The 23,021-nt window shown below is 35.9% G+C and overlaps 1 protein-coding gene and 1 long non-coding RNA gene across 4 annotated transcripts in view; both read left to right on the plus strand.

The window, feature by feature from the left end:
* The window catches only part of LOC149817055 (uncharacterized protein At2g38710-like), a 51,964-nt gene that overhangs the window by 3,099 nt on the left and 25,844 nt on the right, over positions 1-23,021 (plus strand). For all 3 annotated transcript variants that reach the window (XR_016427603.1, XR_016427602.1, XM_089987074.1), the window contains exon 2: positions 15,782-15,901. Coding sequence is in view for 1 of the 3 variants with exons in the window: in XM_089987074.1 (XP_089843200.1) it covers positions 15,782-15,901 (120 nt within the window). In the remaining 2 variants the exon portion in view is untranslated. The remainder of the gene's footprint in view (positions 1-15,781; positions 15,902-23,021) is intronic.
* LOC149817056 (uncharacterized) lies at positions 8,783-9,595 on the plus strand. The gene is made up of 2 exons (XR_016427617.1): positions 8,783-9,109; positions 9,202-9,595. It is a non-coding gene; the product is annotated as an uncharacterized LOC149817056 (long non-coding RNA).

The following is a 23,021-nucleotide window of genomic DNA, read 5'->3' on the forward strand; positions in this document are numbered from 1 at the left end:
AGATCTGTGCTCTTTGGTGTATCCTTTAGCAACTAGACACACCTTGTATCTCTCTACACTGCGACTTGCTTTGTATTTTATCTTATATACCCATTTGCGCCCAGCTACATTCTTATCTACTGGTCTATCAACGATTTTCCATGTTTGGCAATAATGCAACACACTCATCTCTTCATTCATTACTTTGACCCACCAATAATTCTTACTTGCTTGAGCATAGAAGATGGGTTCTTGTTCATGTTGAATCTCATTGAAGAAAGCTTGATATTCCAAACTGAAGGTGTCATATGAAACCCACCTATCAATCGGATGCTTTATGTTGGTTGACCTCCAAAGAAGAGATTCTTGAGTTTGCAAGGCAGCAATGTCTTTGTTATTTTTCAGAGGATCAAAATAAAAAAGGGTCTTTTTCTTGTTCTCAGTTGCTTCCCTAGTGGTAACCTCCCTCTGGAACTTGAAAATTCTTCAATCTTTTCTTGAGTCTGTCCAGCTTCATCAGTCCGATTATCATTCATCTGTTCATATGTATCAACTCTCCCAGGCTGAATTCTTCTTCTTTGATAAGTCTGGCCTTAATACCTGCCTTTACTTTGTTCACCCTGCTGATCAATTGTTGCTGCTGTGCACTTGTAGACCGCCAAACATAACTGCTAACATTTGTATTTTCTGCATGTGGCTGAATGCTGGCATTTCTACACAAATAGGTGCATTGATACTCGATGATTCCTCACAGTTTTGCATGGACTGATCATGGTCTAGATTGCATTCATCACTAGCGCCCTGCAACAATGACAAATCTGACCAAGATTCAAAGTCATCTACACATATATGAGAATTGCCATCATGGGCCTGTTTGCACTTTAAGGTTTCAGCAATATCAAATTTCTTTTCATCAAATACGACGTGTCTCGATGTGATTATGCATGTCTTCTCTTGGTTCCAACACGTATAGACTTCGGCATACCCAACAAATCTACAAATTTGTGCTTTTGGAGAAAACTTATTCCTCTGTGAATCATCTATGTGAACATAACACACACAACCCCATACACTTTTAATTCATCATACTATGGATTTACACCATACATTGTGTAATATGGTGTTTTCTCTCCTAAGAATTTTATTAGTATCCGATTGATGACATGCACAACGGTATGAAAGGCTTCTATCCACAGCTCCAATTGTGCACCACTCATGTGTATAATACTGAGTGCACTTTCAACAATGTGCCTGTGTTTCCGCTCGGCAACTCCATTTTTCTGTGGAGTATGCAGGAATGACTTCATATGATGTATGCCATGTTCATGCAGAAAATCCCTGAATGCATGAGAACTATACTCACCCCCACCATTACTTTGAAAATTGACTATGTTTTACCCAAATTTCATGAAAAATATCTAGGTATATCTACTGTAATCATCGATGAAGGTGACATAGAATCTACTAATGAAAATAAATTTGTGGGCGCAGACCCCCATGCATCAGACTGGATGATTTCAAAGCTAAAGTAATCTCTCTTATTTAATTGTTGAAAGGGAAGTTGGCGAGTCTTGCAAATTTGACAACTTGGACACAACAATTCATTCACCAACTCATTACAAGACACTTTAGATATGACTCCTTTATTAGACAATGACTTAAAAACAGAACACTGCAATGTGCGAGACAACGATGCCAAATATCAAAATCTTCCAAATTAGGCTTGGTCATGGAAATCAACACCTCAGATTTCGAACTCGGACTTGAATTGAATGAACACAGACTAGAAGGATTAGCATGAGCTTCCTTAATGACATAGAGACTCCCGCATCTTACTCCTTCAACGTACCTTTTGCTCGCGCGGAGATCCTTCACATGCACATGAGTGAAGAGACAATGTAAGAAACAGTTTGATCACACAATTGGGATACAAAAAATAAGGTTTTTCTTAATTCCAGGAACAAGAAAGGTATTGGGTAAGGACAAGCGACCCCTTTTACACACTACTTGGGCATGTCCTACATGAGTGATGGGGTGAGGAGTGTAAAGAATCCTTGCAAACAATCAAGTTTTCAAATAACTTGATACTTCAAATACTCAATACACAAAATAAATGCACACTGTTTATAAGCTTTAAGAAGTGCAATAAATGCACAGTGTTTATAAGCTTTACACCAAAGAAAGTGCAATAAATGCACAGTGTTTGCAAGCTTAAGGAGACAGCTCCTTACTCTAATAATCCATACAATGGGCTCACGTAGCCTTATTTATAAGCAAACCTAAGAGACGTTGGGCTATTCCCAACATCTCTTATTAGAGACGTTGGGAATCAGCCCAACGTCTATATTTTTAAAACTGTGTACACAGTCAATGGCTGACTGTTGTACACTGTACACAGTCAGCCACTGACTGTGTACAAAAACATTATATAAAAAACAAAAATAAGAAATGAAAAAAAAACTACAAAAATAAAAAAAATAATGAGGAATTACAATCATATTCAAAAACATGGATATGCGTAAAATGTAGAAATGACTAAAATACCCCTACAGCCAATACAATAAAGAAATATATATTTTATATATACAAGTAGATGAATACATATACATATATGAAATATATATATGTATATGTATATGTATCTTCTTTTATATATATAAAATATATATAGAAAATACATTGTCTTATAAATTACAATTTAACACCCCCCCTCAAACTTAGGGCAAGATGACCGAAACTTTGCCAAGGAGGAAATTAAACCGCGGAGCACACAAAGCTTTGGTTAAGAAATCTGCCAACTGATATTCTGAAGTTACATATGGAAGATCTATAACTCCTTTCAGATACGCTTTCCGAACATAGTGACAATCCATCTCAATGTGTTTAGTCCGCTCATGAAAAGTATGATTTTTGGCAATGTATATTGCACTCTTGTTATCACAGCATAACTTGGTGATTACATCTTCAAGTGAGGGAGATATGAAAGTGGAGAGAAGAGAGGACCAAACTTGTTCAAATTCGGGTCTAAGTCCATTTAGAAAATTGAAGAACCGGTCTTCCTCAAGTTGTTTGTGCCTTAATTCGATTGCTTCTCCACTCCATTTTGGTTCAAGGATGACAAACTCGTCCCAAATAGAGGATAATTTAGCAAAGTACTCCCGAATGGTCATTTCATTTTGTTGGAGGGTCAAAGCCCTCTTTTGGAGAAAGTACTTGTGAGATAAGTCTCTTGAAGTGTACATTTTCTCAAGATACAACCAAGCTTCAGAAGCTTTTTTAAATTTGATGATATTGACATTTATCTTGGTCTCAACGGATGAAAAAATCCAAGATAAGATCTTGAAGTTCTTCATTTCCCAATCATCATGCTTTTTAGAATATTCCTCAAGAGCCTTTTGTCTTTCATCCCCTTCAAGGATCTTAATATCCCCTTCTTCAATGATGGTGATTTTGGGTTCCGGTTCCGGTATTGATCCATGAATGTAACCCCAAAGCCCCTTTCCTTTAATATGGGCTTCCATATTACCGGCCCAAACATGATAGTTTGAGCCATTAAGCTTAAACCCAAGAGAGAAATGAGAGTCTTTTTCGCCCATTAGAGAGGAAAGAAGACAAGAAATAATACGTACCTCAAGTATTTTTCGCGTCTTTCTTGATAAAAGAGGCTTCTAAAATATTGCCCGAAGAAGATGATCCACTTCGATCTCAAAACGCTTGAAGGCACACTTTTCGAGGTATTCAAATGGAGGAGAATCACAATTCTTCTTCTTCAACGAGGCTCTGATACCATGTAAAGAATCCTTCAAACAATCAAGTTTTCAAATAACTTGATACTTCAAATACTCAATACACAAAATAAATGCACACTGTTTATAAGCTTTAAGAAGTGCAATAAATGCACAGTGTTTATAAGCTTTACACCAAAGAAAATGCAAGCTTAAGGAGACAGCTCCTTACTCTAATAATCCATACAATGGGCTCACATAGCCTTATTTATAAGCAAACCTAAGAGACGTTGGGCTATTCCCAACAGCTCTTATTAGAGACGTTGGGAATCAGCCCAACGTCTATATTTTTAAAACTGTGTACACAGTCAATGGCTGACTGTTGTACACTGTACACCAGTGTTGTTAAAAGCGCGCCTCAAGGCGCAAAAAGCGCGCCTCGCCTCGAGGCGAGACCCTTTTCGCCTTGAGGCGCACGTAAAAAGTGCAACAGCCTCAAGGCGTACGCCTTGAGGCGAGGCGCGCCTCAAAGTGAGGCGCGCCTCAAAGTGAGGCGCGCATTAAACATCGGATGGCCCGGACCCGAGTTCGACCCGGATCCGGGCCCGTATTCTCGAAAGATCGAGAACCTGTGTCTTTAAAAAAGACACAGGTGCTTCGGGGCGAGGGAAAGCCCTCGCCCCTTCTCTCTCCACTCCGTCCCCTTTCGTCCACCGCCACTGCTCGCCGCCGGCCACCACTCGCCGCCGGCCACCACTCGCCGATCACCGCCTCTGCTGAGAAGGGATCACTCGCCGTGCGACCACTCGCCGCCGCCACTGCTGTCGCCGGCCACCACTCGCCGCCTCTGCTGAAAAGGGATCACTCGCAGTGCAACCACTCGCCGTGCGACCACTCGCCGCCGGCCACCACCCGTCGCCGATCATCGTTTTCCTTCAGGTATGGCTTTTTCGTTTTTTTTTTATTAACCAGGGGCGTATCTAGGGGGGGGGGGCAGGACTGGGCTGTAGCCCAGTCCTGCCTCCCGAAACAGTTAATTTTTTTTTTTTTTAAAAGCCCAGTCTTACCCCAACCCTGATGTTAGAAAGTGACTTGAAATACATTGGGTTCAATAATGAACCCATACTTATGCACGTGAAGTGCAAATATACCCATTAAAGGGAAACAACATAAGCACATAATGTGCTAACACATAAAACCCATAAAAAGGGAAAAATATGACATAAAGTCATAAGTTGCATATCATTGAAGAATAATGGAGAAGGGGTAAAAACCCCATTACAATGGAGCATAAGTTCCCTCTAGGATACAAAAATACAAAGGGGAGAGCCCCTATTTATAAGCATAAGAAGGAGCCACAAAGGGGGCTCCCAAGAGAGTCGTTGGGAGCCCCCAACGGTCACATATGTGACCGTTGGAGGCTCCCCAACGACTCTTTGGGGAGCCTCCCTATGTGGCGCAAAAGCCAAAAAATAAAAAAGGGAAAAAGAAGAAAAATAAAGAAGAAAAATAAAGAAGAAAAATAAAGAAGAAAAATAAAAATAAAAATAAAAATAAAAATAAAAATAAAAATAAAAAAAAAAATAAAAAAAAAATTACAAGCATTATTCCAAAATGAAATATGCGTAAAACAGGAATTTATAGAAATACCCTTTTGGGTGAAATAAAGTATATATATTTATATTCATATATATATATAGATATATATATATACATATATATATCTATATATATCTATATATATATGAATATAAATATATACGAGATTACAAATGTCGATAATACACATATTTTAACACCCTGATTCCATATGAAATAGATTTTTATCCATTTTTGTAGCTCAGCCCAGTCCTAGCCCAACCCTGACTGCAGCAAATAGTTTGATTTGTCCATATGAAATAGATTTTTATTAATAATTGTAGTCATTTTTTGTCCATATGACTGCGGTCCCTTGTTTTCCTTTTTTGTCCATATAACTGTAGCGATGATGATTTCTTGGTGTGCAATCAAATATGCGATGTCCTTAATTGTTTAAGCATGCATTGATTTGGTTTTTCGTCAATAATGCTTGCTTACTTGAGGCATATGAGAGAGAGAGAGAGAGAGAGCCTGGACATCTTGTGCAGAATACAGTCCAGAAATTAATTCCTTGCTGCTAAATTTGCATATTTTATTATTCTTTTGGAAAGCATCATTTGCTTTTCATGGTGGCGAATATCAATCTACTTTGAAAAGAAAGGAATTGAAAAGGCTCTTATGGAACTTGTATCCCTTGTCATGTTGGTGGTCACTTCAGCGCAACTTCTCTTGAAGATAAAAGTTGGACATAAAGGAGCAGTTGTATGGTTATTTCAATCAGTTTCTGATGTATAGGAGCCCACCCGACCTACATTTTGGAAATAAATTTGTTGAATGAAACAATAAAAAGCAACTTTTTCTTCAATCTGACTATTTAAGGATCTCTCAAGATGCTATTAGGTCTATCTAGATGTTGATCCATAGGATATTTTACACTATAACCCATTTTAATTGAATTAATTTGTGATTTTTATTGGCTCACATCTTTGAGTATGAAAACAGTCTCAGTTTTGAGTGCTTTTACAATAGGATAATGAAGCAAACTAAAACAGATTGTGGGGTTGTAGGTTTCTTTTCACTACTGTGTAAACTGAGATAGAACACACAATTGAAATATTCAAACATAATGGTGACCTCTGTTTAGCATATTCAATATATGTTTTTTTTTCCGGCATTTTCACAATTTCTTGGGGTTGATCTCCGGAGTTGGTTGGTGTTTTCTTTTTGTTTTTGAGAAGAAATCTGGGATCCAAACCACCTCCACTCTATCTCTACTATGTGTGTGTGTGGCTATAAGTGTGCATTATTGAATGAACTTTGAGACCCAATTAAAAAACTGACCTAATTATATTTATTATTTTTTTCTCGTCAATTATGTTTTTTTCTAGGATTCGTATATAGCTTATACACCAAGATTGTCTATTTTGCATTTGTTTTCATGTAATGTGGTCAGCAGAATGCATGATGTTAATATATATTTTGTGTTATGTATTTTTGCAGTTGAAAAATGGCAAAAGATGTAGGATGGGATCATGGAGTTAAAGTTTCAAATCCTACTAAAGATCCCAAACTTGTAGGACATGTAATTTGCAATTACTGTCATAAACAGACTACAGGAGGCATCTATAGGCTAAAACATCACTTAGCTGGCACAAAACATGGTGTAAGCATGTGCGAAGCGGTTCCACCTGACGTGAAAAGATTTTTTCAGAATCATCTAAAGGATCAGAGGCTAAAGAAAGAAGAGTTAGAGCAAACCAAGTTGGATATCGGGAGAAGTGTTTATTTTGGATCATCAACCGGCGATAATGTGAATAAAGAAGCTAGTAGATCAGGTAGTGATGCAAAAACAAGTGCAGTTGGTCCTATGGACCTTTTTGTGAACAAAGAAGCACGGCAAACCACAATAAACACTGCTTTCAAAAGGGATGAAAGAAAAAATGCATGTCGTGTCATTGGTAGATTTTTTTATGCAAATGCCTTATCATTTAATCTTTGCAACAGTCCATATTTTGGTGCAATGGTAGAAGCTATTGCAAATTATGGGCGAGGGTTCAAACCACCTTCTTATCATGAGATCAGAACGTGGATTTTGAAGGACGAGGTAGATTGTACTCATGAAATTTTGAAAGAGTTCAAAAAAGAGTGGCCAAAGGTTGGTTGCAGTATTATGGCAGATGGTTGGACAGATGGGAAAGGAAGAAACTTAATTAATTTTCTTGTGAACAGCTCATCTGGGACAGTATTTTTGAAGTCCGTTGACATCAGCGACATGGAAAAAACTGGTGCAAATTTGTGTCAGTTGTTTGAAGAAGTTGTTAAAGAAGTTGGTGAAAGTAATGTGGTGCAATTCATTACAGATAATGCACCAAATTATGTGGCAGCTGAAAATATGTTAACAACAGGAAAAAACATGTTTTTGGACACCATGTGCAGCCCACTGCTTGGATCTTATGTTAGAAGATATTGGAAAGATATCAATTTTTAAAGATACAGTGGAAAAGGCAAAAAAAATTACAAGATATATTTATAGTCATGCATGGGTATTAAATTTAATGAGAAAATTCACAAAGAAGAAAGAACTTCTGCGTCCAGCCGTCACTCGTTTTGCCACAACATATCTTACACTTCATAGTATTGGATGTTATAAGAAAGAGTTAAAGTCGATGTTCTTATCTTCAAATTTTAGAACATCTAATTACTATAAGAAATCTGATGCTAAGAACATTTCTTGTATTGTTCTTAATGATCATAAGTTTTGGGCTGCCATATCATATGCAATTAAAGCTACACTACCTCTCTTCAAAGTGTTGCGACTCGTTGATGCAGACGAACCTGCTATGAGATTTTTGTATGAGGCAATGGATAGAGCGAAGGAGGAAATTGCTTCAAACCTTGACAATGTCCAAAGAAAATATAAACCTATTTGGGATATCATTGATAGACGATGGGACTTGCAACTTCATAAGCCTTTGCATGCAGCTGCCTATTATTTAAATCCACATTTTCATTATGCTGACAACTTCAACCCTGATGGAGAAGTTATGGGTGGCTTTTATGATTGTGTTGAAAAATTAGTTTCTGATGCAAATATTCGGTTGAAAATTTCAACACAAATCGATGCATTTAAAAAGGCAAATGGCTTGTTTGGCAGAGAGGCAACTGTTACAACAAGAAAATTAAAAAGTCCTGGTAAGTTTGCAATTATGTTGTTATTTGTCAATATTTTTTTATGTTTTTGTTAATTATGACATTCTTAATGTTTTTATCAATTTTTTATTATTTTATTTGAATGCAGCTGATTGGTGGAGTTCATTTGGGCATGAAAATCCTGAGTTGATGAATTTTGCAATTCGAATTTTAAGTTTGACATGCAGTGCATCGGGCTGTGAGAGGAATTTGAGTACTTTCTCATTGGTTTGTGACTTTGTATTTTATTTTTGAAATACATTTTTATATTTTAATTATCTTATATTTGATTATCAATGATTTGAAATTATAGGTGCATACAAAACGAAGGAATAGACTTGAAAAAGAGAAGATGAATGCATTGGTTTTTGTAATGTACAATATGAAATTAAGAGAGAGAAATATGAAGAGGAGGGCTACCAAAGACCCTATATGTCTAGATCATATAGACTCAGACGATGAGTGGATTGTGGAGAAGGAAGATCCAGTGTTGCCAAGTGATCCCAATTGGTTGGAGGATTCATGGTTGGATCCGAACTTCGACATAAATGCCATTGAGCATGTTCCTATTGAAAAAGTCACTTCACCTCATGTTTCACAAAGTGGTTCTAGGCAAGACATGTCTTCAAGAGATCGAGGTAAAGTTATATTCCTTTTACCTAGCTATGAATATAAATGTATTTTTTTGATTACATAACCTAAATATTTAATACATGTTTTTTTATTGAAGGAAAAAGAAAAGCAAAAGAAGTAATTGAGGACGTGGATGAAGAAAGTGTAGATGATGAAGAGTCAGAGAATGAAGATGAAGAAGAACCTATTTATATGGATTCTTCAGATGATGATATTGAAGACTTAAATATTGATGATGACGAGACACAACAAGAGCCTAGGCCCTAATTCATATCATAGAGCTATTGGCCATTTATATGTTTTTTGGGACTTTCAGTTGTAATTGTGAATGTTAACACTCTCATTTTGAAGAATTCTGGACAAATACATTAACATTTGGTTGTTAATGTTAACATGGATTTTTTAATTATGACATGATGTTGTTAGTGCTAATATGCATTTTGTTGTTAATGTTAGTTTTTTATTGAATGAATGCTCATATTTATGCAATTAGATACTTATATATATCAAGTTGTTGCATTAATGCTACTTTTACATGTTAATCTCATATTTTTTTCGTATTTATTTGAGATTTTTTATTTCGTGTTGGTTGGCGCTTCATCAATAAAGCATTTCTTATTTATTTATAATTTTAGATCATTTTTATAGTTTTTTTTAAGTTTAAAAAAAAAAATTTTTTGAGGCTTACGCTTTGCGCCTCGAGGCTTACACCTCGCCTCAGATTTTGGTGGAGCGCCTCGCTACGCCTCAACGCTTTTAACAACACTGCTGCTGACTGTGTACAAAAACATTATATAAAAAAACAAAAATAAGAAATGAAAAAAAAAACTACAAAAACAAAAAAAATAAAAAGGAGGAATTACAATCATATTCAAAAACATGAATATGCGTAAAATGTAGAAATGACTAAAATACCCCTACAACCAATACAATAAAGAAATATATATTTTATATATACAAGTAGATGAATACATATACATATATGTATATGTATCTTCTTTTATATATATAAAATATATATAGAAAATACATTGTCTTATAAATTACAATTTAACAGTCCCATCTCCAGTGATAATTCTACCATGATTTTTAAAGGCTTTGTGATTGAAAATCATACCCAAATTGTCAGTCAAATGATTGCTGGCCCTCGAATCTATGTACCATTCACCTTGGGAAGCATGCTGGTCTAGCTTTAACCCTTCTAGAGTGGCTGCTAATACCTCATTGCTTTGCTGTTCATGCTGGAAAGCAAGCCCTATAGTTTGGAGAGAAAGATTCATATGACCCAAATCTAGTCAGAGGCCTATGGATTCGTTCAAATCTTCTAACACTAGTTTCCTCAATATTTGTTGTTTGATTATATCTTTCAAAAGCACATGGTTGCTCCCCATTATTTCGTCTAGAATATTGTAAGAGATTTTGGGATAGTTCTCTTTCTTCACTAGAGTCATTAATAGACTCAAAATTTCCAGTGTTATTAATAATTTTATTATTTGATTTAGGTAACAAATCAAATAAAAAGGCATACTCGGTTTCCTCCTTGGATTTTTTCAAAATAAAATCTATTTTCTTTTTCAAGAAAAATAACATTTCTAGAAACATAAAGTTTGGTATTTTTTTTATCATAACATCTATAGCCTTTTTTATTTTCGGCATATCCAAGAAAAATACATTTTATGGCTTTGGGAGAGAGTTTGTTATATTTTTCAAGAAGCACAAAACACTTACATCGAAATACCTTGAGTCTTTTCAAGTTAGGAGAAATTCGAAAAAGTTTTTCAATTGAAAATTTGTCTTCCAAAACTTGAGAAAACATTCTATTTATTAAGTATACTGCGGTGAGTATACCTTCGGCCCAAAATTGTTTTGGAATATCCTTTGAAATAAGAAGGGTTCTAGCAGTCTCAATAATGTGATGATGCTTTCTTTCAGAAATACCATTTTGTTGAGGAGTCTTGAGACAAGATCGTTGGTGTATAATACCATGAGTTTTTAGATATGTTTGAAATTCATTCGAAAGAAACTCTCTCCCCGAGTCGGAATGGAAGACTTAATATTTGTTTTAAATTGGTTTTTAACAAGGTTATGAAAATTTTTAAAACCCGAAAAAACTTCTGATTTAAGCTTGATGAAGAAAATCCAAGTATGTCTACTGAAATCATCTATGAATGTAACATAATAATAATATGAATATCCTCCTTTTGATATGACAAGTGCAGGACCCCATACATCCGAATGCACCAATTCAAAAATTTCACTAGGTGAAGAGGTTCTTGATCCAAAAGAAACCATTTGCATTTTTTTAAGTATACAGTCTTCATGTACAAAATCCTTATCTTTACAAAATTTTTTCAAAAATGGAAAATGAGATAGTTTGGATATACTTAGGTGTCCTAATCTTTTATGTCAAAGATCTAAATCCATGTCTTTGGCATAATTATAAAAAGAGTTTTTTGGTAGACATAAAAATTTCATATAGTAGAGATCTCCTCTTCTATGGCCCTGCCCAATGAGCTTCCCTGATCGGAGATCTTGCACCTAACAAGCCTTAGATGAGAAGAAGACTTTACACCCATTATCAAAAATTTGAGAAACTGAAAAAAGGTTTAAATCTAATTTTAAAATAACTATTATGTTTGGAACAAAAAAGTTTTTTGAAGTGTCTTTGAGATTTCCTGTACTTTTGACTTTTAAAGAAGTGCCATCGGCGGTTGACACATATGAAAATTATGAATTGGTGCAATCAGATAGTAGGGATTCATTATATGTCATATGAAAAGAAGCTCCTGAATTCAAAATCCAAGTAGACTTACCCGGAGAAGAAGAGGAGGAGATGACAACGCCAGATGTAGAAGGAGTGGCTTTAAGAATGTGTGAGACGACCTCCGCTATTTGAGCAATTATCAAATCATTGAAATTGCCTTCTTTCTTGATATCTTGAGGTTCTTCACTCAAAGCAGCTATCTTTTTAAATTTGAGACAATCCGGTCTTATATGTCTCGGTTTCTTACAATGATGACAAATGATTTTTCCCTTGTATCCTCCTCCATTATGCCCTTCTTCATGTTTTTTCCTCTCAAAATAAGGGGGTTTGTATGTTTTTACAAAGTTTTTGGGTGTTGCCATGGCAAGGGCCTCATCGTTGGACTTGTGCATGCCAAGTTTTCTCTTAGCAAATTTGTGCAAGAGCATCACTTGTAGAAGGAGTTGAGGTCCTATGAAGTAAAGATGACCTAACTTGTTCAAATTTTGGCCAGAGGCCATAAAGAAAAGAGAAAAGATTTTCTCTTTTTATTTGAGATTTTCTCGTTTCAATAGCCGAACCTTCCCATTTAAGTTCTAACATGGCTAATTCATCTCAAATAGGGGATAAAACCTCATAGAAATCTGTTATGCTTTTGTCTCTTTGTTTTGCATTACGTACCTTGTCTTGGAGATAATATAGTCTAGCCATATCTTTTTGAATGAAGGAATTCTTTAAGAAGATCCATGCATCATATGCCTTCTTAAATTTGATGATGTTGGTGGCAATCTTAAATTCCATAGTATTCATAAACCATGAGAGAATTTGAGCGTTGCTCGCTTTCCAATCTTTCCATTTATCTTGGTATTCTTGTAAAGCCTTTTTTTTTCTTCTTCGGACAAAACTTTGACTTGATCTCCTTCTCTTCTAGTCAATTTAAGTTGGGGTTCATTAGTGAAGCCACTGACAAAACCTCGTAGCTTTTTTTCTTTGATGTGATTCTCCATTGCTTTTGCCCACATCAAATAATTGTTCTCATTTAGCTTGTATGTGATGACGGAGGCTGAACCTCTTTCTCCCATAGTGCTTGCAAAAATTTGAGTAGGGAAATAAGAATGATGAACACGAACGTGAAGAGCACCACCACAAGTAAGAACACCAATAAAGCTTTTTCAAGAACAAGAACTTGAAGAGTACCATCACAAGTGTAGAAGAGTCTCCTCAACAAAGCTTTTTCAAGAACCATGCTCTGATATCATGTAATGAAATGATATTGCACTATTACAATGCCAATGAAAGGCTACACAAGTGCACAAATATGATATGGTCACTAATGGACCAACAACAATCTCACAAAGGAGTTGACAAATATCTCTTTTACAATACAACAAAGGCACAAAGCCTAAAATAATAAAAGAGGATTTTATATATTCTCAAAATGCTTCTCAAAAGGCATATGTTACAAGAGAGAGTGAGGCTCTATTTATAGAGCCTCACTTATGCTCAAAAGGGGGCAGTCCAACAGTCGTTGGACTGCCTAATGTTCAAAATTCTGACCGTTGGAGGTGCAGTCCAACGATTAGTTGGACTGACAGCCCCCAACAGCTATACATGATTATGAAAAATAAAAGAAAAAACAAAAAGAAAAATTACATTTCAGTCCTTAATGGACTGTGTTAAAATACTATACATAAAATATCCATAATGCCCCTGATATACGTATATTTATAAATATACTTGTATCAGTGATTACATACAATTTTAACAGTGTGCAGTTCTTCATAAAAAAAAGTTTTGTTCTGGTAATGAAGAGAGACAACCAGCATGGTATACTCCAGGCCTAGACTTGCAAGGATTTGACGAACATGTTCATCATCGGGTATGGGCCTACCAATCAGTGCCAACTCATCAATGACTCTCTTCACCTTGTTCATGTACTCCATGATTGAAGAATCCCTCCTTTTGGTATTTAAAAACTCCTTCAACTGCATGACCCCAGATTCCAAGGCATGCAAATATGATTGACGAAGCTTGTCTCATAATTCTTTGGCTGATAATTCATCGGCGAGACCGATAAGAATTTCCTGCGAGAGTGTAGACAACAAATATGCAACTGACATTTTATCCTGCCTCACCCAACTACGATATGTCGTGTTCAGCGAGGTGACTACCTTCACACTCTCTCCTTCTTCTTTCATCTCTGTAAGAAACTCGGGCGGCTTAGGATCAAAATTGTCCAAGTGTCCCATCAAATCTAAGCTCTCAATAAAGGGAGTTATTTGACTCTTCCAGATCAGAAAGTTGGAAGTTATAAATTTCTCTGGAACAAGCTGAGAGAGAAAGAATTTATGGGTAAAGGAAAAGACAAATTTGCAGTCATGAAAAAAACACTATTGTAATCGGATCAGAAAAATAATACAGCAACTGTAACAGGCATCCTTTTTTTTTGCAGATGACATGTAGCAAGCAGACGAAGGAGATCCCAATAAGTGAATATCAATTTCAGTTCATATGAGCAACAATCAATCACCAAATAGTTTGTAGACAAAATATATAACATGAAATAAATGGTTTCATGTTATTTCTGATCCAAGACAAATAAAAGGCTGCAAGACGTGATGAGATATAACTGAAATAAGAGATTAAACAAAACAGATCTGAAGAAAACAATATTAAACAAAAACAGGATGAAAGGAAGGGGCACACAGATTGGATTGGCTATAGAAATCAAGATCCAAGACGTATCCTGACGCGAGGATTCAGATCTGATTTGGTAAAACTCAATTCAGATAAGATGTGATCAGAAATACAGCAGATCTGTATAAGCAAGGACTGGTAGGCTGCAAGATATATTTTGACACAAAATATCAGATATGAACCTGATTAAATTCAGTTTAGATCAAATCTGATCAGAAAATCAATGGATCTGAATCAGACTATAGCAGGTTCAACGACCCAACAAGAGAAATAAAGAGGAGAAAGAAGAAAAAAGCACAATAGAAAGAAAAGGAGAGAAAATTGAAGGCATGGATCTAACTGAAACCTTACCTGGACTGAGCTCTGATACCATGAAAATTCGTGCCTTCCACCAAGATCTGAATGTGCCTGTGAGAGAAAAAGAATAAGAAAGGTGACAAGAGTGTAGCCAAATCCCACGATTTCTCTTATGTAGATTCTGTTGTCATTAATCACTATATAAACAATACATTAAGGTATGATAAAAGACTAGTTTACCCTTAATACAAACAGCTAATGGCATGACAATACAAACATAACATTGGACTATTTTACCCTTACATACAAAAATAAAATCTTAGAAAGCTCCGATGATACCATCTTAGCCTCAAGGTTTTTGATGCCCTTAGTCTTTTTTAGGTTTAGGTAGGGTAAAAAGCTAATTTTTTGCCAACATTTTCACGATAGACAAATTACATAACTAACAATAAGATGCAATTTGGTAATTTTGAACTCTAATCACATTGTAACCTATAAAGCTTGCAAGCTTTTGTTATTAAATTGTGTAACAATATAATTGGAGTTTGGTTTAACCAAAATTGTATAATGTATTGAATAATACTTATTGGTTATTAATAGTGATACAACCAAGTTGGTAGATGTTGGCCATATCAATCATCACAATAATAATAGTATGTTACAACTATATCATATATCTATACTGTAAGCTAGTGATTTATGAGAGTGCTCTATTCTAATAAGTTTAGCAGTAAAAAGTGCTATATGCTATGTCACATAGGTATGGGTGCGGGCATGGGGAACACTTTTTTATTTTAGGGAATGTTAGATTGCCATATGATAGAACATGTAAAACATATAATACTTCTGTCATGATTTAGGTGAAGTATACATTGTCCTCTGCTTAGAAGAGGTTTCAATTCAACTTCTAGAATAATATGTGTAACTGTGTGTATTTCAGTCCATTGTTTGTCACTTGGAAGAAAGCAGTCAATGGTGGGGAACCTCGCCTACGAGGATGTATTGGAACTTTGGAAGCGCGGTGCTTGATCAATGGATTCAGGGATTATGCTTTAACAAGGTATGTGTTAAGGAACTATGTTCTTCTAGCAGGCAATGACATCCACTATTCATGAATATTTTCATGATATCATTTTGTGAAATGCTTAATTTATTTCTAGTTTGTATTTCAGGTGGTTGTCCTTATTGAAATGCTGTGAGAAACTGTTTTGTTTCTCATACTTTTTTTAAACTTATATCTTGCAATTGCCTCCTGATGAATTTTGAAAAAGACTGCAAGTTTGAATATTTTCATGGATGGCAAGAATCATTTTTTAGGAGGCCAAAATAGTGTTACTTTACCTAGTATGCTCATTTGAAATTCTACTCTTGGTTCATCTAAATTGGTGTAGATATTAAGAAAAAAGTGTGATTATCATTCCATATACTATGATTTAAAATTGTACTTAATCTACTTCACATATGAAATTCACCTGCACAAGACTGGTGATCAATTGTTTTTATGTTAAGGTGGTAATTCTATATTTCTCCTAATGTAAGTGTCTTTTTCGCTAAAGGAAGAGAATGAGAAACATTTTATGAAAAAGCAAAGGTGAAAGGTGCAGACAACACGAGTCTTTGCTATATGTCCATCCAAATTTTCTTTTGGCTGAGAAACCGGAACGGTTTGAGTTTGGCATGTTATGTTCCTTGGTCATTTGGTAGTTATCCAGTCATACTGTTTATTTTGCATTTTTTCTACTCATGTATGCTGTCCTTTGACCACTCACTTGTCCCTCATGCAACAATCAGTATGCAGGAGCTACTCTTGTTTGTGTGCTGGTGCTGGGTGCTTTTGGCTGTGACCACACATTCTTATAATAAAATCTTTATAAATATAAATGTATAAATCGTAATCACCTGTATTATTCAATGTAATTTATTGCCGAGGGTTTTTCTCGGAGATATTTTCAAGAAGTGGTTTTTTCTCAGGAAAACCTTGGAGATTATAAAAATTGAAAAAATATAAATCATAATAAGAAAAATAGGAAAGTAATAGGGTTCATATTATTTTTCCAGCAAAAATATAAAGAAACAAGTTTTAAGAGTTTTCAGAATACAAAAGAAACAAAAAATAGAAAAACTGAACTTAAATTATATAAAAATAAAGTTTTAAAAAAATATCATGATATTATCACGTTTTTTTCATTTTAGTGATATTTTGAAAATAACACGATATTTTGTCAATATTAAAATGGTGATAATAGCGCAATATTTTCAAAATATAGTTGATATTGCTGACTATGAAATAAATAAATAAAATCTCTCTCTCTCTCTCTATATATATTGTTACATATGCATTGTTTATTATCTCTTTGTTCTATAAAACTGAATGAGCTGCATTTGTTTACCCATCTTTGGGAAAATACCAATGTTGTACAACATACCAGCATCAGTGTTCATGTGGCATAGCTTGTTTCAAATTTGGAATGCATTTATGTGATTTATGGCCACTGAGGCTAAAGGAAAAGTTCTTGGTACCCCATAGTGATTGAAGAAAAATATAGTGTTATGGCATAATGGGACATTTAAATTGTTCTTATTTTAGTTCCTTTATTGTGTAGTTATAACGAGCAATTTTTAATCCTGCACTGAATTATTAATCGATGGCATGTATGTAAGTTCTGACCTTTAGATATAACAGAACAATGTCATCTCTCACAATGAGAAGTCTGCAGTTAAAACCTCAAAATGTCTCCCTTTCAACTCTTCTTCTCTCCTCTCATATGTTATCCAAGAAAAATCTAAGATGGTATCAGAGTGGTTCAGTTGATCTCATTTAGTTATGTCCAAAAGATCTTTGCTCTAATAGTTTCTCCTTAGATTCTTCTGCTTTCTTGTTATGATGTTCATCATTTGTTGCCCTATTTCTTTCCTCAATCTCTTTACTTGTTTCTCTCTTCTCCTCTTAAATTGTTTCTTCCTAATTCTAATGGCATTATATAATTTATTCTTGAAATCTATCTTTTTCTTTTTAAATATGTTTCTTTCTTTTATTCAAAAAGGCTGAGATCATTCAGATCTGATTGTAACACATTTGATCAGGCCAGATCAATAAGATAAACGTGGTGCCTTGATAAAGTCAGCCTACATACGGTTTATGTCATCCCTCCATATGATGAGTCACCTCTTGCCCCCTCTAATGGTCTCAGATTTGTTCAGATCGACTTGCATATTAAAATGAGAGTGAACTAAATATATTTTGATGCCAAAAAAAAGAAAAAATCCATATACACTATGTATAATCTTATCCTCTATTTCTTTCTGAAGTTTCTTTTTTCCCTCACATTTGTCCTCTTGTTTTTTTCTTTCATATCTAGGGATGTAAACAGGTCGGATCTAAGCATTACTGAGTATGACCTAATCGGATCTATCATAATCAGATCCGGAGTAGAATGGGCATCAGCTACAACCGAATCCACATCCGGCTACCTTAGAATCTGACATTTACATGTACTCTGATTTGGATCTTACTGGGATTTGGATTTTATTCGGAATTGGACTAGGATTTGGATGCAAAAGTCAATACCAAGTCCAGATCCAATTATTAAATGGATCCAACTTCGGGTACCAAATCTGACTAAAAGGATTTTGATTCGGTTGGATGCCTGACCTGGATCCTAACCGTTTACTCCCCTTTCATGTCTATGTTTAATCTTTGATCTTTGATCTTTGATCTTTGATCTTAGATCTTAGATCTTAGATCTTATGGACTTAAAGATAGTAAATCTTTTACTTAGAAGAGGCAAATAACCCCCTTTTGTTAGAAGCTAAGTCACACAGACTCGGCTATAAGGTCGATGCACCCGCGTCGACACGCCCGACACGGGTGCGGCTTCGGACACGGTCAACCAAGTGTCGGACTCGGTCAACGCATCGGGGTTGAGCCCATCCACATTTTGGACTTGGTCAACTTTGACCGAGTCTATTTTTGTCTATTTTAGGGCAAAAAACTAAAAAAAATTGATCTTTATATATATATATATATATATATATATATATATATATAGTTGTGTCCCCTAATGGGCACAACTTTGACCGAGTCTTATTATTTATATATATATATATATATTTTAAAAATATATATACATATATATAGCCGTGTCCCCGTGTCCAAAATTTTTGAAATTGCTCCACACGTATCGCACCCGTACCCGCACCCGCACCCGCACCCGCACCCGCACCCGTGTGACATAGGTTAGAAGCCATGTGACCATTTTGATTTTATGAGGAGAAAAATAAAAATGTGGCTGCCAAACATATATCTATCATGGGTGAACAGACATCAAGCCCTTGTTGCTTATGTCACTTCTACCCTTTCTCAGGGAGGCACTTATAAGTATATTTGATGATTACATAGTCCTTGTTGCTTGTGTCATTTCTACCCTTTCTTAGGTGGCAGTTATAATCATATTTGATGATTGTATTTCCCTGGAAGTATGTGGTGCAAATTTATTCCTAGATTTTGAAATCAAGAGTGATGTATTTGAATTTGGAATTTTCAAGCTTTGAGAAAAAATTCAATGTCATGGAGTCCTTGAGAAAAATGAAAGGCTATTATCTATGTCACACGGACTCTTCTAACAGGGCACCGCACCTGCGTCGCACCTGCACCCAAGTGGGTGCGACACTTGGACACAACTTTCTTTGTATTAGGTGAAGTCAACCACACAGGTCCATTTCTATCCAAAAGTAGATTCTGTTAACCCTAATCAAGTCCATTTTTATCTATATTATATATATAAATACATAAATGCACACAAATACACAGTGTTAGCTTAAAACTGTTAAAAATTATATATATATATCCTCCCCACACCCCCACACCCAAGTTTTTTTAAAGTGCTGCATCGCCGTACCCGCACCCGCACCCGCACCCACACCTATGTGAGAGGCTATTATGGATCAAATTTCCATGGTAGGACAAAGGCAAAGTCCAGCAGGTTTGAATGGTTTAGGATCTGAATGTTGTGTTCTGTCCTCTATCTCTATCTTATTGTGTCTTTTCTTGCTCTCCTCATTTGAGGATCACAAGCCCAAATTAAATTAATATGAGATCACCTTACAGTGTAGACACCCCAAAATTTCATTAAAAACTATTTTGAAAAATTTCCCAACCAATTTCTTAAGAAGAGCACACTGCGTCCAGTCATGAACCCAAACCTTGAATCTAACCAAGTCGAACTTTGGTCGAAAGACTTGGTTTGAACTAAGTAGGGGCTTGGTCCAACCTCCAAAACTCTTAGTCAAAACCGAATTAGGTAGAAACCTAGTCAAATAGGACAAAAACTCTGTAAAATCGATTTAAACCGAGTCATATCAGGCCCAATTAGGTTGAATCTAATCAACTAAAACCTTAGTTGTCAAAGGCGGTAGACGATGAGCCCCTAAAAAGACTAGTCAGATTAGTTGGTACCTCAATTAAAAAAATACACAAAATATATAAACAAACTGTTAAAATTAATAACAAAGATGTATACAATCAATCAACAATAAGCTGTCACATGGGTGCGGGTGCGACACGGGTGCGGCGCAATTTTTAAAATTTTGGACACGGGGACTCGGCTATATATATAATATATCCTGTGTGCATATACGTGGATATTGTCCTCTAAAGTTTGGCACCAGCACGAGTGTTTTTATAAACTTTGCAAATTGTACTTTTGCCCTTGCAGAAAGGGGGTTTGGGGGCTCCCCCCGGTGCGGTTAGCGGGCGGGGGTCCAGGGGGGGCGTAGGGGGGTAGCGCCCCCTGGATTTTTTTTTCTGGGGCTTATGTTTGAGACTCATGCTATATATATATTTAAAAAAAATATATATAAAAAGATCATTTTTTTTTGTTTTTTACCCTAAAAATGGACAATTTTTGGACTCAGTCAACATTGACCGAGTCCAAAAAAGGCCGAACTCGGCCTCAACTCGTTGACCGAGTCCGACTCGGTGTTGACCGAGTCCGACTCGGTGTTGACCGAGTCCGACTCGATGTTGACCGAGTCCGACTCGGTGTTGACCGAGTCCGGGACGCGTCCGAAACCGCACCCGTGTTTGCACCCGTGTCGGGGCGTGTCGACTCGGGTGTGGTGCCTCCCTAGCTGAGTCCGTGTGACATAGACAATAAGCAATAGACAAAACATGTCATCGAACACTGTAAAACAATTATATTAAATAACATGCTCAAAAAAATTAAGAATAAATGAACAATTGAATAAACAAACCATACAACTTACAATGTGAATAAACAGTATACAAAAAATAATCATGTATACAAAAATTTAACAACAATAGACATAAAATAAGAAGAAATAGACAATTGAATAAACAAACCATGCAATAAGAGCCGACAATGTAAATAAAGGGCAACTACATAATTTATAATATGTTAATATATATATATATATATATATATATAGTGAGTGTTAGTTGCATTACCCTTAGGTGCACAGTTACTGCGCAATTGCGCTGGCCATCCATCACAGGGCATGATGGACGGACACAAAAAAAAACTCGAAAAAGGGGCAAAACTGCAGCGGTGATTTTTGACCTCCGGAAAATGGGACCTTTTGTGGCGGTACAAAAACTGTCACTAAAGGCCCCATTAGAAAATTGGACTTTTAGTGACAGTTTTTTGACCGCCACTAAAAGTCTCATTTTCTTTGGGACCTTTAGCGGGCGGCGGTCAAAAACCGCTGCTAAAACATCTAAAATGCTCAAAAAGCACGATTTACCATTTTTTAACATTTTTGCGCTGGCCGTCCATCAAGCCTGCGATGGACCGCCAACCACTTTTTCTATATGAGTGGTAGCTGCGCAACCCTTAGGTGCACAACTACTGCACAATTGCGCTAGCCATTCAAACATAAAGTGTTTGAAGCTATGTCACATGGGTGTGGGTGCAGTACTTTAAAAAAACTTGGGTGCGGGGGTGCGGCAAAAATTATATATATATATATATATATATATATATATATATATATATATATATATATATATATATATATATATATATATATATATATCAAGTCCAAAAGTTGGACATAAATGACACTGGGTGCGTTGACCGCACCCAAGGTCAGATTGATCGCACGACACCTAGTTGGCTGAGTCCTTGTGACATAGGTTTGAAGATAGTTTGGACAAAGCATGGCCGTTGATCATGCATGATCAACGGCGATGCTGCAATGTTTTTTTTATGCGCTCAGGAGATTTAGCAGCGATCTTTGCCGCCGCTAAATCTCTAGGCGAAAAACAGAGATTTAGTGGCTATACAAAACCTCCGTTAAATCGTCTTTTTTTTTGAGAAAAAAGAACGCCCGACATTACACCACACGTTCGTTTTGAAGGAAAACCTGTTCGAAGATACGGTTTTCCTATATATATATATTTGTGTGTGTGTGAAGTATAAGCTGTGAAAAAGATGGCTTAGAAACATAAAACAGAAACAATCAAACAAATTATATATATATATATATATATGTGTGTGTGAAACCACAAACACAAAATATATATAATATACATATTATAATAATACAGAAATATATAATATATAACTGAAATACAGAATATTATAATACAACAACAACAACAACTACGCCTTCATCCCAAAACAATTGGGGTCGGTGATATGAACCAACAAAGAAAATCATTCTGGGTCTTCCACATGAATCCTTCTCCTCCAATCATTAGATCCAATGCTCGGTGCGGTTCAAAGCATTCATATCCTTTCCTATCATCTCCATCCAAGTCTTCCTAGGCCTACCCCGACCTCTTTTAACTAATATATTTTCCCATTTCTCCATCCTTCTAACTGGAGCATCATTAGGCCTTCGCCGAATATGTCCAAACCACTGTAAACGATTCTCTCTCATCTTATTTTCAATGGGTGCAACGCCTACCTTCTTACGTATCTCCTCGTTCCGAATCTTATCTTTTATTGTATTTCCACACATCCATCTATGCATACGCATCTCAGCTACACTCATTTTTTGAATATGATGTCGCTTGGCAGCCCAACATTCCGTACCATATAGTAAAGCGGGCCTAATAGTCGTCCTATAAAACTTTCCCTTCAACCGCAATGGCATTCTACGATCGCACAACACTCCAGTTGCACTTTTCCATTTCATCCACCCAACCTTTATCCTAT

This window comes from Nuphar pumila, chromosome 14, assembly GCF_984573655.1.
Source record: "Nuphar pumila chromosome 14, dmNupPumi1.hap1.1, whole genome shotgun sequence".
NCBI classification, from domain to species: Eukaryota; Viridiplantae; Streptophyta; class Magnoliopsida; order Nymphaeales; family Nymphaeaceae; genus Nuphar; species Nuphar pumila.